Source organism: Emydura macquarii, unplaced genomic scaffold (assembly GCF_026122565.2).
Source record: "Emydura macquarii macquarii isolate MOO-44397 ecotype Brisbane River unplaced genomic scaffold, CSIRO-AGI_Emac_v2 contig_3451, whole genome shotgun sequence".
Taxonomy (NCBI): Eukaryota; Metazoa; Chordata; order Testudines; family Chelidae; genus Emydura; species Emydura macquarii.
Genome location: NW_027133588.1, coordinates 1,272,392 through 1,288,655, shown reverse-complemented (window position 1 = coordinate 1,288,655; position 16,264 = coordinate 1,272,392). Strand labels below are relative to the sequence as shown.

General features: G+C 50.8%; 1 protein-coding gene across 4 annotated transcripts in view; it reads left to right on the top strand.

Annotated features, from left to right (window-relative positions):
* Positions 1–11,356, top strand: part of PTPN9 (protein tyrosine phosphatase non-receptor type 9) — a 41,352-nt gene extending 29,996 nt beyond the window's left edge. For 3 of the 4 annotated variants that reach the window (XM_067534652.1, XM_067534651.1, XM_067534654.1), the window contains 8 exons: positions 531–641; positions 2,915–3,243; positions 3,985–4,078; positions 5,969–6,038; positions 7,583–7,661; positions 9,050–9,200; positions 9,761–9,963; positions 10,481–11,356. In XM_067534652.1, the coding sequence (XP_067390753.1) occupies positions 531–641; positions 2,915–3,243; positions 3,985–4,078; positions 5,969–6,038; positions 7,583–7,661; positions 9,050–9,200; positions 9,761–9,963; positions 10,481–10,808 (1,365 nt within the window). In that variant the 3' untranslated portion in view covers positions 10,809–11,356. Of the gene's footprint in view, positions 1–530; positions 642–2,914; positions 3,244–3,984; positions 4,079–5,968; positions 6,039–7,582; positions 7,662–9,049; positions 9,201–9,755; positions 9,964–10,480 lie in introns of all 4 variants that reach the window. The other variant, XM_067534653.1, reaches the window with a different exon arrangement.
* Positions 11,357–16,264: the final 4,908 nt, after the last annotated feature.

Below are 16,264 nucleotides of genomic sequence, written 5' to 3'. Positions count from 1 at the left end.
TATATAATGTGAAGTGTTTGCTGTTATTAGTGTATATCTGCTTCATGGTGCAATGGCTGTGAATGTTTCAATTTAAACAAATCCAAGGGTTTTTGTTTGTTTTTTGTTTAATATTCTGACAATTACTATTACACAGGGAAATCTTCTCAACACAAGACTTTCCCTATAAACACATTGACAATTAAGCCATAACCATAATGTTTTTCATGTCCATACAGAACAATCAAGTAATCCAGAACAAATTAACTCTTGAGCTTTAAGGAAAAAAGATCCCAAAGTTCTGGTTGTGTGTAACACAGCGAGGCATTTATAATGCACCCATCAGCAGGGGATCCGGGCGCCACTGCTGTGACTTCCTAAAGAGCAAAGAATCAAAGCAGCATGTTCTTTCCTCCAGTTAAATTGCCTTTTGCCTGTTGGGCCCTTTGCCTAATTTCTCCCCAGGCATGTGCTGTTTCTCCCCCTGCTGGCTGTGAGCGGCGAAGACATGGGTTAGGTAGTGGTTTTAAAATGCCTCTGTATGTCTGCAGGGAGCCTTCCCAGCTCGTCTCAAAAAGGTGTTTATCGTGGGTGCCCCTATGTGGTTCCGAGTCCCCTACTCCATCATCAGCCTCCTGCTGAAAGAGAAGCTCCGAGAAAGGGTGAGTAAAACATGGGCCAGGGGTTGGGAGGTGCTGGCACATGGGAAAAAGCCTTGACTCAGAGTCCCTGCCCTGGGGAAATTCTCCTTAAGCAGGGCGTGTCGCGCAGGGAGACTGTCTGTGAGGCGAAGCCTGACGCTCTGCGTACTAGATAGCTGACCCCCAAACCTCTGCTGCAACGCTTTTCATGGCACGCTGGCCCATGTGTTCCAGTGATGGCAGCTGGAGTGGTCTCCCTGTGGGAAGGCTGCAGTGTTGCTAAAGAAGCTGGAGTCTGAGCTAAATGCACCAAACATGCGAACGGGAGCAGCTCCATTGAAACCAAAAGGGTTGTGTCCTACACACCCAGGATCGGTTAGCCCTGCGCACTCAAAACCAGGCCCAACAGTTGAACTTGCAAGAATGTCAGCTTGCTTGTGCCTGCATGTGTCTGTACCAAAGTGCTTTTGTGTCTGGGCAAACGGTCACACCATTGCCCTGCTGGCACCGTGATGTGCTGTCTTGCTGCCAGAGCTTCCAAGTCTCCCCTTGGCCCAGAATCTCCAGTTGGACTCTCTTGTTGTTTTTAATGCGTATGATAATTGTGGCCGTTGGTCCCAATCCCGTCCAGGGCCCCACTGTGCTAGGAACTATGTAAACACATAGGAAGAACTTTAAGCCAAAGCTGAGCCCTTTGGAAAAATCTCACCCCATATCTCGTCCTTTCCTGTGCAGCTGCCAGCATCAGCGACAATGGGGAAAAAGGTGGTAAATGATCAATGTTTAAAGGGAGAAATTAAATGGTTTTTAACGTCTGGGGGAGGGTGTGTGTAAATAAACAGCGATCACCTGTTTTAGGTCCCAATCCAGCAAAGCACATAAACGTGCATAACTTTAACTAGATTAATAGTGCATCAAAGTCAGTGTAACTACTCGTGTGTACGTGCTTTGCAGGTCTGTCAGAACTCATAGGTAGCCTTAAGTTAAAGGTCCAGTCCTGACTTTTTGGACGGGTTTAGGGCACTCGGCATATTGCAGATCATACTCTAACAGACTAAATGGGGGAAGGGTTTTAATCTGCAAAGTCCTTTGACCAGGCTTCTGGGCTTTTCCTGCACAGGTGGCTTGTATCACACCCGCCTGCTGTCTGTCTTTGGTTTCCTTTCTCACCTAACACCGAGAACCTAGACGTAGTAAAGCAAAGCAAGGAGTTGCATTCCTTCCCAGAGTTATGGTGTTTATATTGTCATCAAAATTACTGTAAGGAATGCAGCTTCCTGCTTTTGTTTCCAAGAAGGGGTTGAGATACCATCATCTCACTCAGAAACCTGACCTTGGGTATTGGCAAATAAGAGTTCTTCTTAATTATTTTTTTTTTTGTTTCACATTCAATTTCTAGGGCTGCCCACAAGTTCTCTTAACCATTTAGGGTCTGAAACCATTTCTTCCCTTTTGGAAAATAAGGACAGTTCTTTAATTCTCTTTTGATCAACAAACAAGAGATTGTATTCAGACCTTGAAATTGGGTGGCATTTCCAAGTAAAGGAATTTAATCAGCGTGTATATTCTTTTTATGGCCCCCGAAGCATGCTATGCTATTTAGACAGAGTTCCTGCCTTGAAGGATTCCTCTTTCAGATAACTAGCAAAACTATGGGGCTGTCACGTAAATACTTTGTCACAGTGTGAATAATGTTGCTTAACCAAAGAGGACGTATAGCTTGCAACCTCATCAGTATCCTTAAATAACTTTGGATGGAACTTGGAGTTTAATGCTTCCCAGGTCCTGTAATGGCACGGTTTTGAATTGCATGAACTCCCCATCCTGCCTGATTAGAGATGTGAATAGAAAGCATCCTCCTGAAATGTGGACCTTTCACCAGTAGTAAAAAAGTCCATCCTTGTAGTCCAGGAAAGGCAGCTGTTTAACTTTCTATCCTGGCTGTTCAAACCCCAGTTCTCTGCTCTGCACCAGCCCAGGACAGGCCGACTCCCCCTAGTGGAGTATTTCAGAACAGCGCCATTCACTGAAGAGAACAGATTTCTGAACAAGGGAAGCAAGGGGAAAGGGAGCTACTCAGTGATCCTTTGTGAGGAATTTTCCTGGCTCTGTAATGGCTTCAAGAGCTGGCAGGTGACAGGTTCACTTCTTAGCCCCAGCCAGGCAGACAGCATCCCATCCCTGGTATCCACTGTCTCAAGCAAGCCTCACCCTTTCTCCTCCTGTCGCGTACAGGCGGTGTCAAGCCCTCGCTCGGTTTGTGTTTCTCCATCCCATCTCGCTCTGGTCCCCAGGTTCAGATGGTGAAGATGTCGGAGCTGAAGGAACACCTGCCCCGGGAATGTCTCCCAGAATACCTAGGGGGCACCCTCAAGCTGGACCCTGTCAGCTGGAACTGCCGGTTCCTCCCCCAGCAGAATGGCCACCCAGACCCGCTAGATGAGCTGATCCTTGTGCCGCTGGTTTCCCCGCGGGATAATGGCTCGGTGCACGTCCCAGGGCCAAAGTGTATGACAGTTCAGCAACTGATGGACCACGTGAACCGAAAGCAGAAGCGGGGAATCTACGAGGAGTACGAGGATATCCGGTGCAGGAGTCCGGCGGGGACCTTTATCTGCTCCCTGTAAGTATGAAAGGAAAGCAGTGGGGCCCAGCGGTGTCGGTGGGACAGAGCACCAGTGGGTCTGCAAAATCAGAACCACAGCTGGGCTTGCCTGAAACAATCCCCTTCTTTCAATGAGGAAGTTGCTTCCTTTCTGAGCATCCCCTGCCGGCTAGTCCACGAAGCGGCTGTGGTGCTGTTCTGAGTCTCTTTCCTTGCGTGGCAGGCTCAGCAGTGGTAGATGCAGAGTGGAGGGAGGGTTCAGAAGTCAGCAATAAGATTAGAAAAGGGACTCCTGAGACCAGGATGCATTTACTGTGCACGTGTCCAGGTCTCACTGGTCTTGCGGCGGGGGAGCAAACCCGGTTCTGCTGTGCACCTCTGCATGCAGAGTGCCGGGAGGAGGCAGTGCCTCCCGCTGAGAACGTTTGAAGTTCAGCTGTGGGTGCCAGGCAGGTGTCTTGGGAGGGGCGATCCTTCACTCTCGCTGCCCTGGAAGGTTCAGCCTGATTTATTATTGCTGACTTATAAATGCCGTCCGAGAGCATGTGGGAGAACAAAGCCACACCCCTGGCATCCCAGCCCAACTCAGCAGAGACCAGAACTGTGCATCAGCGTGACAGTGCTGCCCGACTCTCTGATAGACGGGTCTTTCCCTAGGTGAGGAAATCCTTAGGTTTGAGTGAGGGCAGAGCCCAAAGCTGGGCACGGTATTATCTAGCACAGAGTCCATCTTGTCCTGCCTGTTCTCCTGTGTCCCAGGGCTCCGTATAACCAGGAGAAGAACCGCTATGGGGATGTGCCGTGCCTGGACCAAACTCGAGTGAAGCTGACCAAACCGCACAGCCGCTCCGAGGTAAGTGCTCAAAGGCAGTTTTCCCCGGGGTGCTGACTCTCACCCCTTCACGTGGTCCCTCCCCCTCGTTCCTGGGGTGGCATTTGCCTGTGTGCTAAGGAGAGTGATTTGCCAGCCAGGGCGGTGTGAGGGCAGGGCCTGGCCCCGTGTTCTGAAAGCGCTGCCTAAAACTTGGAGTGTGTGTTGATTTTGGCTGGTGATCCCTCTCCGCACTCTGCCATATGTTGAATCAGAGTCTCAAACCCACGTCTCCCACCTGCTAGTGGACAGGTCTTTCTCACCTCTGCGTTGGGAACACCAGGCTTGATTCCAGCAGTAGTGAAGCGTTCTCCTGGACAGAGCCACGTTCCTGGCAGTGCTGGGAGAGTGGGGCCCTGTGCGGCCCTGGCCTTGCCGGGGTGACAGGAAAGGTGCACCCCATGTCTGAGACCACAGATGAGTTTCCACCCTGCAATGACATTCAGAAGAACATAACTCCTTAAAATTAGGGCTAGATCTTCAGTGGCAATACATCTGCCTAGCTCCATTGACTTCAGCATGGTTACGCTCATTTACACCCGCGGAGTGTCGGTCTCTAAATATTGGTTTTTCCTCTGAAAGAAAGATGGGAACTGGTTTGCTGGGTGTGACGTCGGGCCCCGGCAGCCAGCCAGTATCTCTCACTATGGCCGCTGCCAGCTGGAAGCTCCCAAATGCCCGTTTCAATCATCAGTTGTCACTTTCCATGCACGTTCTCCCTGGCGGGAACTGCTTCCTGTCAGCCTGAACTTGGGGAGTGCTGAGCGGAGCCCAGTGTGCCAGGCTGTCTACTCAAGGAGGGCAGTGTGGCGCTTGTTTAAAAAAATAGATCAGCCTTGAGAGCTCTGAACCTGAACGTAGCGTAGGGGGAGGCTGCAGAGTAACTGCAGATAGATGAGCATGCAGCTGAAAACCGCTGGAGTGAGCCCCGGCTTCATTCATCTGCCCAGGCTGGAGTCTGGGGGCGCCCCTCCTAGAAGGATCAGTTATGCTATTAACCCCACTGTCTCTGAGGGATGCAGCTCTGGGCACCTCTTTGGAGTGTGTGTCAAGCCTTTAATTGCCGCAGGAGGAACGCACGACCCTGCGTCCCCAACTCGGGTCCTTGCAGAGGAAAAGATCTCTCAGTTCCTTTAAGCTTCCTGCATGTTTGCACTTTCTCTGGGAGAAAATGAGTGAAGAAAGCCCATCTCCAGAACAGCCCTCCGTGTCACTGGGAGGCATGGACAACAGGGCATTGTGGGAGGTTATTCGATGGCTCTGCTTTGAATCCAGTTAGTCTTGACAGTTTCTCTTTCTTTCTGAGTTCATTACTTTAATGCCAGGTGATCAACATGGCTGGAGTTTAACTCCATCACATTTCGCTTCTTTCCCATCCTTTTGTTGCTATTTTATCTCTAGGTATGTGAGTCTCCCCTCTTTCCCTCCACTCCCCACGGCCAGTGGTGCTTTGGAAATAGTAACAGCCTAGTCTGCACCTAGCCTGGAAGGGAGTAGGTTGCAGTTCCCCTGGCTCTGCTGCCCCAAGTGTAACTGGCCTGTGCGTTATCAACGTAGTTGCTATAAGCAGCAGGAGGGCTGTGCAATGGGCAGATTTTGCTTTTCAAACAGGGCAGCATCAAAGTGTTTTAACACTGATGCAAACCTGAGCTCCCTCCAGCCTGAAAGCTGGGTTGGAGGAGATGCCCTGGATGAAATTCAAGAATGCCTGGTGCCCAGTCATCTTCTAGTCTATCCCAACCTGTGTACATCACGCTCTGTTGGTTGCTCAACTGACTAGCAGCTTTCCCCTGGCCTGGGGCATTCCTTCTCCAGTGCGTGGTGGCGTTCTGCTCCCTGGGATAACGTTTTGTGTACCTTTTCTCTCGCCAGCTGACAGACTACATCAATGCCAGCTTCATGGATGGCTATAAGCAAAGGAATGCTTACATTGGTACGCAAGGTAAGCTCATGCTCTGCTTAGAACGGAGCCTGTGCTCCATAATGCTGGGCGCGCTGGTAGGCTGCTTCGGTGCACTGAGCTGGCGCACCCCGCTCTCCATAGGCGGCCCTTTCCTCACACCCTGACGTGGCGGGGGGCGGGGAGGAGTCTTGGATACGGATCCAGCGTGTGCTCAGAAGAGTCCTGTAAGGAAGGAGTCATGCCTCTGGAGGGGCTGGAAGAAAAAGGGTGGGGCTGCGGGGGTGGTTGGTTAAAGCATAAAGGGTCAGAAGCATCTGCGGAGCGTGGCTGCCTTGGGGAGGGGCTCACTCCAAGGGCGGGGAGGGGAGGTGTACAGCGAGGGCTCGATCCAAAGCCCATTGGAGTTCACCAACCCTGGAGATGTCAGCAGGCAAGGTCCTCTGCTGCTCCTTCGGCCTTCTCTGGCCCTGGCTGTCTTGGGGACACCAGCCAGCAAACCCACATTGCTGCTCTTCAGCCTTCTCCCAGGTCCCACGCTGACCCTAGCGATTCCTCCCTCTTCCCAGGGACCGTCTGCCATGAGCTTCTGGCAGCTGTCCCTAGGGATCCTCTCCAGGCTCCTGACTCATCCTGACTGACTCTTACTGGCTCTCTCCCTGATCTTTTCTAGCCTCCAGGTGCTGCTCCACCCTCTAAATTGCTCAACTGGGAGCACCTGCTCTGGCACAGGGGCCCTGCACCCACCTCATTTACACGGGCCAGCCCCCTGGGTGACACTGTCCATCCCTGACCCAGGTTTCTACCGGAGAGGGCCCAGCTGTTGTTTGGTTAAGACTTTTCTTAATGTTTATCCAGGCACAGGACCTGGCTCCTACAGCAAATTCACAGCCCTCCCCAAAAGCTTTTCACATCACCGCATTGCTCTTCAAAATCCTCTCCAGGGCTTGTTGCATGCAACTGAGGCATGGCCAGAAAAATGGGGTTCAAATCTGTAGCAGACATTGACAGCTAGTGAGAAACTTGTCGGCCATTTTAAGCACTCGGCCTGTATCGCGTTTGGCCTACATGAGGAGTGGGCGTTGTGTTTACAGTGGGTCTTCTCTCCTCAAGTTCTTCCGACTCTAGCCACGTTCTCCAGCCGTGTGCTAGCTCTGTTACCTGTGACAGCAACTGTAATGTGGATGAGAGGAGAAGGGAAATAATACCAACCTCTCAACCCTTGTTAAATCACACAGCAACGCTGGGCTGTGGTGTCCCTTGGAAAGCAGGAGCTACCAAATGTGCATTTAGAGCCAATACTTTTAGAAGCTCCATGTAACATCTCAGTGACCCACATGACTTGATGAGGCAGCCCTACGGGTCCGTTGTCATTGCTAGGTGCTGTTTTGCCACATGTCCATGTTCCTCAGTGGGAATTACCATGGTCCAGGTGCTAGGTGATGTGGCCAGAAGGGATTGGATAGACCAATCCAGCGGGAGGTGCAATTTATGTCCCATGTCACCCCCCATTATACTGGGATGCCGGATGAGAACTGATGTGTCTGACGCCTGTGCCCTTTCTCACATGTGGTTTGTCGCTTCAGGACCTCTGGAAAACACGTATTGCGACTTCTGGCGCATGGTGTGGGAGCAAAACATTCTGGTGATTGTCATGACAACCAGGTGAGTGTGTGTGGAGAGCAGAGACCCATTCAGTCTCTTGGATGAGAGAGAAAACCGAGGTCCTGACCACTTAGGGACATTCAGGATTCTATGTCCCATTTTACTGAACAAACGTTAGTGTCATTGTGCAGGCCGAAGTCCAGTTTGGGTAATCTTACTTCCTATGGCTTCAGTGTACAACACTGGATATGGCATATCGTTTGTGTCTTCACTTGTTGCCCTAAATTTTTGTAGTGGTGTTGTGCACTGTTAAAGCGACTGCCACATTCCACCCAAGAAGTGGCTGCATTTTTGTTGATGGTGGCCATAATGCATACGCATATATGAATATATAAAGTGTGTGCGTGTGTGTAGGGTGTGTGTACATTCATGTGTGTGTATATGTATATACAAAGTGCCATATACATTTATAGATATAGATAAAAATACACACACACTATAGCGTGAGATCGAGAGAGTGTCTATATAATACTTTGGGATCCTGTTTCCCATTTCTGAAACCCATTCCTCTTGTGACCTTGGTCAAGTGACTTAACCTCTCTGCCTCGGTTTCCTCATATGTAAAATCAGTCTATTAATATCTGCCTCCAAGGAGTTTGGAGTCTCTTAATGTTTGTGAAATTCACTGAAGATGAGATGTGCTAAGTATTACGAATATTTTAAGCATGGAGTTTAATTGTAGTATTCTGGGAAATAGCCTATATCTGTGGGTCTCAATTTTTTCCCAAACCTGGGAAGGGCCTGCAACTCCCTGATGCTTGTTGATGTCGCACCCCCATGGAGAGCCCCTGAACTGTTGTTTCAGGCTATCTGCCCAGTCCAGGCAGTGCTCATCGCATCCATTTACACGTTGTGCGGGTTTACAAGGTTCCCTCCAGCCACAATGGTTGTGGAAACTTAATTTGTTTTAAAATGAAAAGGCAAGAAAGGAAGAATGGTTGTGAAGCCTGGTTGTGACCCCCAACTTAAGACCCCTGGGTGTATGTTGAAATGACCTAACAGATGGACAGACGCCCTGAAAATGGCCTCTGTAATGACTGAGTAAGTGGCCCAGCCCTTTGTCTCAGTGCAGTGTTTCCCAGACTGACACTTGGCCACTCAGCATTGGCGGATGCTGCCAGTCAACGCGCTATGGAGATTTAGCAATCCTTCCCTAAGGGACTGGGCCCACCACACCTCTCCCCTCCTTCTGCAGGGGAGGACTTTGTCTCCTCGGGCAGTCTCCCATTTCCCTGCTCTTCCATTAACGAGCAGGTCCTGAGCGCAGAGTCAGGGCCGCCTGCACGTCTGCGCCCCAGCTGCCCGGCAGGTCAATAGGTGACAAGGCTGGGATGGAACAACAGGGAGGAGAGGAACCCACCCATCTCCCCACCCCTCGTGTGTTACAGGCTTGAGGAAGGGGGCAGGAGGAAGTGTGGCCAATACTGGCCACTGGAGAAAGACTTCCGGGTGTGCTATGGATCCCTCACCGTCACCAACCTTGGGGTGGAGAACCTGAACCATTACAAGAAAACCCTCCTGGAGATCTATGACACTGAGGTAATTCCCCACCCCCACCCTTCAATGGCCGGAACAAGCTGGGCAACCAGTTCCAGAATGGGGCAAGAGGGCTAGGCTACAGGGGTGAATGAGGCTGCCGTCCTCACTGGTGCCCGTGGAGAGGAGTGGGCAGTGTGGATGATCCCCTTTGCTGCCAGTGGAGAAGAAATGGCCTGTGCTGCGTGGGGGGAGGTGTACGCCCATCTCTGAAGAAAGGAGAGAGACACGGTGTCTGGGCTGCTGGAGAAGTGAGTTCACTGTTTGGCCAGGTGGCATTGATGGTGGTCTCCGGACCCCTGTGCGGGAGAAGGGACCCTGGGGAACGCTGTATGTGGATGATGTGACAGGAGGAGGATGGGGTTGGGTCGGGCTGGGGCTGGGTGAGGGAGGACCCATGCTGCAGGCCTTGCAATGGCTGGTGTGCAGCTGCTCCAGGAAGAAGAGAGGGAGCATGTGGAGTCCTGCGCTAGAGGTGGGAAGGGGCATTCCCGAAGGGATGGGGCGGTGGAGTGGAGTGGAAGCGAGAAGCACTGACAATGGGGCTTTCGCACGCAGCACAGAGAGAGGCGTCTGGTGTCCCATTTCCAGTTCTTGAGTTGGCCGGATTACGGCGTCCCGTCTTCAGCTGCCACTCTGATCGACTTCCTGGGGGCAGTCAAGCAACAGCAGAGGGTGGCGGCCAGTGCCCTGGGGCCTCGCTTCAAAGGCCACACAGGAGGGCCGCCTATGGTGGTCCACTGCAGCGCTGGCATCGGCCGGACAGGTAATCCTCGCCAGCTCCGGAGAGCTGCTCCTCCCCACCCCCCAAGGCTTATTGTACACTGAAGGCTGGCTGCGACTTGTTTCCGATTCACTCAGGCCTGATCCTTCGTCAGCCAGAAAAAGAGAGTTACGCCCTTCCTCCAGGGGGAGCCGTGTGCCTTCAACCTGGGTGCTGGGATCTCGAGAGCAGACTGCTCCCAACCGGGCTGGTCCTTTGTGTGAGACTCTCACAGGAACTCCTTTCTGTGGGATCCCCCTGGGCGCGGTGGCAAGGCATGCACTGCACGTGCCTCCTTTCCGGGGTGGAATTCCTCTGCCTTGCAAGAACTCAGGGTTAATCGGTGGAATTCAGGCAGGACGTTCCCTGAGGGTAGTGGAGATTTTAGGACTCCTGGTCTGGATGGTAGCTGGGGGCCTACGAGTGGCAGCGTGGGGAGCGGATTGTCAGGCATTTCTGTTGGGTGGAGCTGCGGCAGAGGTGGCGTTTTGATGGCGGGCCTGTTTGTTCCATCCCTCAGGTACCTTCTGCGCACTGGACATCTGCCTCTCCCAGCTCCAGGACACGGGCACGCTCAACGTGTACCAGACCGTGATGCGGATGAGAATGCAGAGAGCCTTCAGCATCCAGACCCCAGAGCAGTACTATTTCTGTTACACTGCCATCATGGAGCACGCTCAGAGAGAGGGCCTGCTACCCTCCAGTCACACGTGGGCAGGCCAGGAGAAGAGCTAATTGGGACGCAGCCCAGCTCGATGGCAGGGACTGGCTCTCCTATCAGTCATGATCAACCCGCCTTCCTCACGACCAGTCTGGATTCCGCAGAGCCTTCAGGTTGCCATCGGTAACCCACCTCCTTTGTCGTAAAGCTCCAGTTGACCTTTCTTTGGCTCGCTGGTTATGATGAACCGCGGCTCGTAGCCACCGATGGGCAGCTTGTGCTCTTAACTGTGAGCACCTGCTGTTGAACTGTGCCTTATTGAAACCAAATTGTGGCTGCCACTTGCCAGGGGTGACTAGAGATACGTGGGAAGAGGATCTGCTCCTCAAGTATGATTTTATTTTCGTGGGACCACCTGAAATCCACCTAAAGGACTTGACTTAAATAAATAGCCTAGGAACCGTTTCCAGAACCACCCTCGCCTTGGGTTTAGAAAAGGCACATACTTCAGTCTTCTCTGCCACTAGGTGTGTGTGTGTGTCTATGTATGTGTGTATATAATATATACTCGATGTGTTCAGGTCTAGCCATGTACGTATTATATAGATACATATATACATGCACCTCTTTCTAGTGGCTCCTGGGGCTCAGTGTTGTAATGTTGTCTCACTGCTGTGATCTCTCAAATGGTGAGTTGTAGCCATGCATTGTTAACGGCGCTGTGATGTTACTGGCTCTGTTTTGTTTGGTTTTTTTTTCTTTCCACGCCTCTGCTGCAGCTGTGGAAGGCACACACTCGCTAACACACATGCACGTTGGGGTATGGACCACGCTGCGTGTTGCGCTGATGCATTCCTGTTGGGTCGGAGTGGTGCAGAGAAGCTGTGCTTGGTCCAGCTAGATCAGAGGGCAGGCTACATCCGGTTCCCTGCAGTTTGTGCCGGGGTGCCGTGCAGGGATTACACTGGTTTAACATGGCACATCTTGCTCTCACTTACCAATTCTCTCTGTTTCCCTTGCCTGTCTTTTATTGGAGGAAGGGTCCCAGGGCGGATCTTTTCCCTTGGGTGAGGAGTTTCAGATCTTCATTGTGAGGATGCGGCCCTGCCTTCCTGGTTCTGGAGGAGACCCACTTGCTCGCTAAGGGGCTGGATGGGTGGCAGTAGGTACAAAGTGTTGCAAGGCAAAGGGATGTGAAGTGCTGTCAGAGTAACTGGGCTTTACCCAAGAAAGAGTGAACTCATCTGATGGTGGTAACTTACTTCTGCAGCAGAAGCTGTGCTTTTCCAGGGAATCCCCCTCCCACCTATCTGTGCCAGGCAGGCGTCATCAGGGGATGAGCTGCGGCTGCCGGGTGCCAAGCCAAAACCACCATAAGGTATGGAAGCCACAAACCTGGAGCAGCTGATTTCCCCTTCCTTACCGCCCCTGTAGGGCCCAGCCTGCCATTCAGCGCACAGCCTGCGCCTCCCTAGCCCTCCCAAGTATTGCCAAGGGCTGCTGGGATGTCTCACCCTCACACCCTATCTTCCCCACCCTGGGAGGTGGGGGGGGGCCGCGGACCAGACCTCAGAGTAACTTTATACTGTACTAAGCTCGCTGAATGTGTATATTCTTATTTCAACAACCTTTCTGGTTTTGTATTTAACATTAACTTGATTGAGCCGATGCCGGAAATCCTTATAAATGTTCCTATTGGCTGTCATGTGGCGAGATGGTTTTTGTATTTACGTATCAATAGACAAACGACCCCTCCTCTTAGCTTCGTCAATGTAGCAGCTCCGGGAAGGGGGAGTTGAAGTGAGGGAGTCTGTGGACACAAAGCAAAAGAGGGAGGTGGGTTAGGATCGTGGCTGGTAGCCCGAAAGCTAGGTTTGTCCATGGGGACCCAGGCCTGAACCAGTGTCCAGTGAAGTAAGTGGGAGTCTGTCCATTGAGTCCAGTGGGTCTGCTGGGGGGATAACCAGTACAGACCTCTCTTCTGCTCCTGTTGGCCTCAGTGGGAGGAGGCCCTCCTAGGTAGACCTTGGACTCAATGGTAGAACTTCAAACAAACCCCTGGTGGGAGCAGTGATAGACCCAGGCTGCTGCTGGTTCGATGTTGGTTATGCATGCTTTAATTATGGATTAATTTACTGTGCTTCTCATGTATGCAGTACTTGCCTAGATAATCCCTCAGGGTGTCCGTTACTTAGTGCCACAACCAGCCAGAAAAAATCACAGGTAAATGAGTCTCTTCTTACTTTTCCATTATTTGGCTTTGCGCTAAATAGCCTTCTTTAAAGAGGTTGGGCAGAGATGTCCATCTGGGAGTGGCTGGTGGGGTTTTCCTTTCAAGACCGCTAGCTCTCTTTTCTGTAGCTGATGGGTTCAATCCTACCCCCTTCGCCATAAAGGAAAATGTCTGAGCAAAGTCCACTGACGCCCCCAAGCTGTGGATGAGAACGCTGGCAAATTGCATGTGCCTCTTTGAGGTTTAATTTGCTGACTTTCTACACAATTTAATACAAAAGTCTCAATTATACAGTTAATTACAGATCACTCAACAGGCTGAATACAAACACATGGCAGTGTTTTGAGCTGCTCAAGTAAATTGAAGAGATCCTGAAACTTATGTGTGTGTATTAAATTAGCAACCACAGGGTCCCACCCAGGATCAAAGCTCTGCTGTGCTAGGTGCTGGACATACACATAGTCCCTGTCCTGAAGAGTGTACAATTGAAACAGACAAGACAAACAAAGGGGTGGGGGAGGGAACAAGCACAGAGAAGGGAAGTGATTTGCTCACATTCACCTAGCAGGACAGTTGCAGATCCAGGACTGAAACTCAGATCTCCTGACTCTCAATGTAGTGCCCTATCCTTTGGACCACATTACCTGTCTGACACACTTGGTGCTACCCCCTCCAGCTCCGTACATACGCACACAGCCTCCCTCCTCATTGGCCACCCAAAAGGCAATGTCATAGATCTGCATGTGTTACCAGTGTATTTATATGCACAGTCCAGTGAAAGCAACACGGACGGGACTAATGTTCCCTGTTCTCCTTGGATGCAGAAGGTGCTTCTGTATGTGTGGAGACAGAGATGCATAAAGGCATATGGACATGGCATTTACCTGCCTACTGGAGTATGCCAAGGTGTGTGTACACTAGTACACCTGAGCCATAACACACACACACAGGGAAAGTGTCAGCCATGTGCCTTCAACCACTGAATCATTGCTATCCAGTATACCCACGCTACTTGAAGGTCCATGTTGCTTTTGTTAACTTTTTAAAAATACTTTGTCAGTGAGAGGCAGGTTAAATATCTATATTTTTAAAGTTACTATTTTTAATTGTGCCCCCCCAACATGGAGGCACTACCAGGCGCCAAGCATTTCCCTCACTGCTGTCGTTTCTTTAATTTAAGGCTTCTAAGGTCTCTAGCTGCTTTTTGCAAACCCAGTGCTCGCTGTTGATGCCTTTTTTGATCCCGTTTCTGTGGAAACAGTCGCCGGCCGGGCAACAGGTGCTAGGACCCCGCAGAGAGCTATAGAGTCCATGCTGCAGCCAGACCAGGTGGGCCTCATTAGCTTCACCTCAGGAGAATCGAGGAATTGAGAGCTTCCCGCTGGCTGAGGGAACTAGGGGCAGGGACAGAGGAGGCCAAGCAGTAAGCAAGCTCAAGAGAAAACTCAATCTCAGATACATGTCTCTTGGCTATGCTAATCAAGGCAGAGCCGGGAAGGGGGACAGTAGCCAGGGTGCTGTGTCAGGAGCAGCGGCGGCTTCGGTGAAGCTGTGTTGTGACTCAATTGGTTTACAGTAGCACCTAGAGTCTCCAGCGGAGATTAGAGCCCCAGTGTGTCCATCCACAAAGTCGCTGTCCTGAAGGGCAAAGAGAGAAGACAGGCAAGCAGTGGGAGGAGAAAGTGACTGGCCCAAGGTCACACAGTAGCGAGGCTGACCAGATAGCAAGCGTCAAAAATCGGGACAGGGAGTGGGAGGGTAATAGGTGCCTATATAAGAAAAAGCCCCGAATATCGGGACTGTCCCTATAAATTCGGGTCACCCTAAGAGTCGCTGAGCTGGGAACACACCCCACATCTCCTGATGCCCAGCCCAGTGCACTATCCACTAAACCACACTGCCTTTCCTGGGGAAGATGGTCATTAATTAAAAAAACCAAAACAGCTGAGGTGAAATTCTGGCCCCATTGTAGTCAGTGGCAGTTTTACTATTGAAGTCTGTGGGGCCAAGATTTTCACCCCTTATCTAAATGTTGCCAGTCCAGTGCCCCTTTGCTGCAGAAAGGGGGACAGCACCAATAGCTGAGATTAATTTCCATCTGCAGTTGGTCAGTTTGTGATTCTGTTGAATTGAAATGGGCTCTGGATCAGTCAGATTAGGAGACGTTAAATCCCCTTGTTTGCTGATCCCGCCCTCTTCCTTCACAGGTGAGATCAGAGTGGTAGCTGAAAGATTTCAGTTGCTGCCTGCCAGCTGAGTAAGATAAACCCTGGTTTGCAAAAACAGCTGTAGCCTGTTGGATCCTTGTAAATGAGCAGTCAGAAAACTCTTCAGGCCTTTGGGCATACCACTCCCAGGGGAGAAACTCTAAAAGAAACCCAGAACTGGACAATTACAAGAGCAGCCAGAGTCTCCTCCAGCCAGTAGGATGACTCCTTTCCTGCTGCTATTTGCATTTATACAGAGGAAGGACCAAGTTCTGCTCTCAGTTACACCCCTGTGAATCTGGGGTAACACAAGTGGCTTCACTTGTTACCTGAGATTTACACCAGTGTGACAGTGAACAGGATTTGGTCCAGGCACTGTGTACTGTGAACAGTGATCTGCAAAGCGCTATAATTATACATAACTGCACATTCTGATATCCTGCTAGGGAGCCAGTTCTGCCATCAGATCACTCCACTGATTTACAGATGGAGTAAACAAGGGCCTAGTAGCCTGTGTTATCAGAAACCTGTCTCCTTCCAGTTCACCTGTTCTTGTGTTACGATCTAGTGGGGGTATTGGTCATGACTTGCTACACTTAAGGTTGTAGAAAAGTTCCCATTCAAATCCCCCATTTTCAGTTGCTCGTAGTGCTTTTAGGGTTGAAATTTTCTGCACGTGGTCTCTGCCTGAAGGTGGATTTAAATAACTAAACTGAGCAATACCCATTCAGGTGGGTTTGAGTGGAAGGAGAGGGATGCACTTTTCTCATTGTAGAAAAAATATTGCAACTTCCTATTTGGTTAGTACAGCCTTGCAGTCAAAGTGTCAGGTTTGCATGTTGAAATTTGGTCTGGAACTAGCCTTGAGTGAGGAGCAGTGTGCAGCCTTCTTCCAAAGGTGACGGGGTTTGATTTTAATGGTGTTACGAGCATTTGAAACTCACATACTGAGCACGGGCTGTGCATTGTTTTCACTAAGTTCATAAGAGCCCCAGTCCTGCAAATATGTACGCACATGCTTGACTTTAACCACACAAGTAAATTTCATTGATGTCAAGGGGCTGATCCAGGCTGCAGGAATCTTCCTCTGGATTTCAGTGGGTGTTGGATTGTGCCTGAAGTGCAGACCTAAAGCAGGCTGCTCTGTGCATACCTGTGCGGCTGAGTCAGGCTCCTGGCTAGTCCTTTCTGCTGTTGAAATTG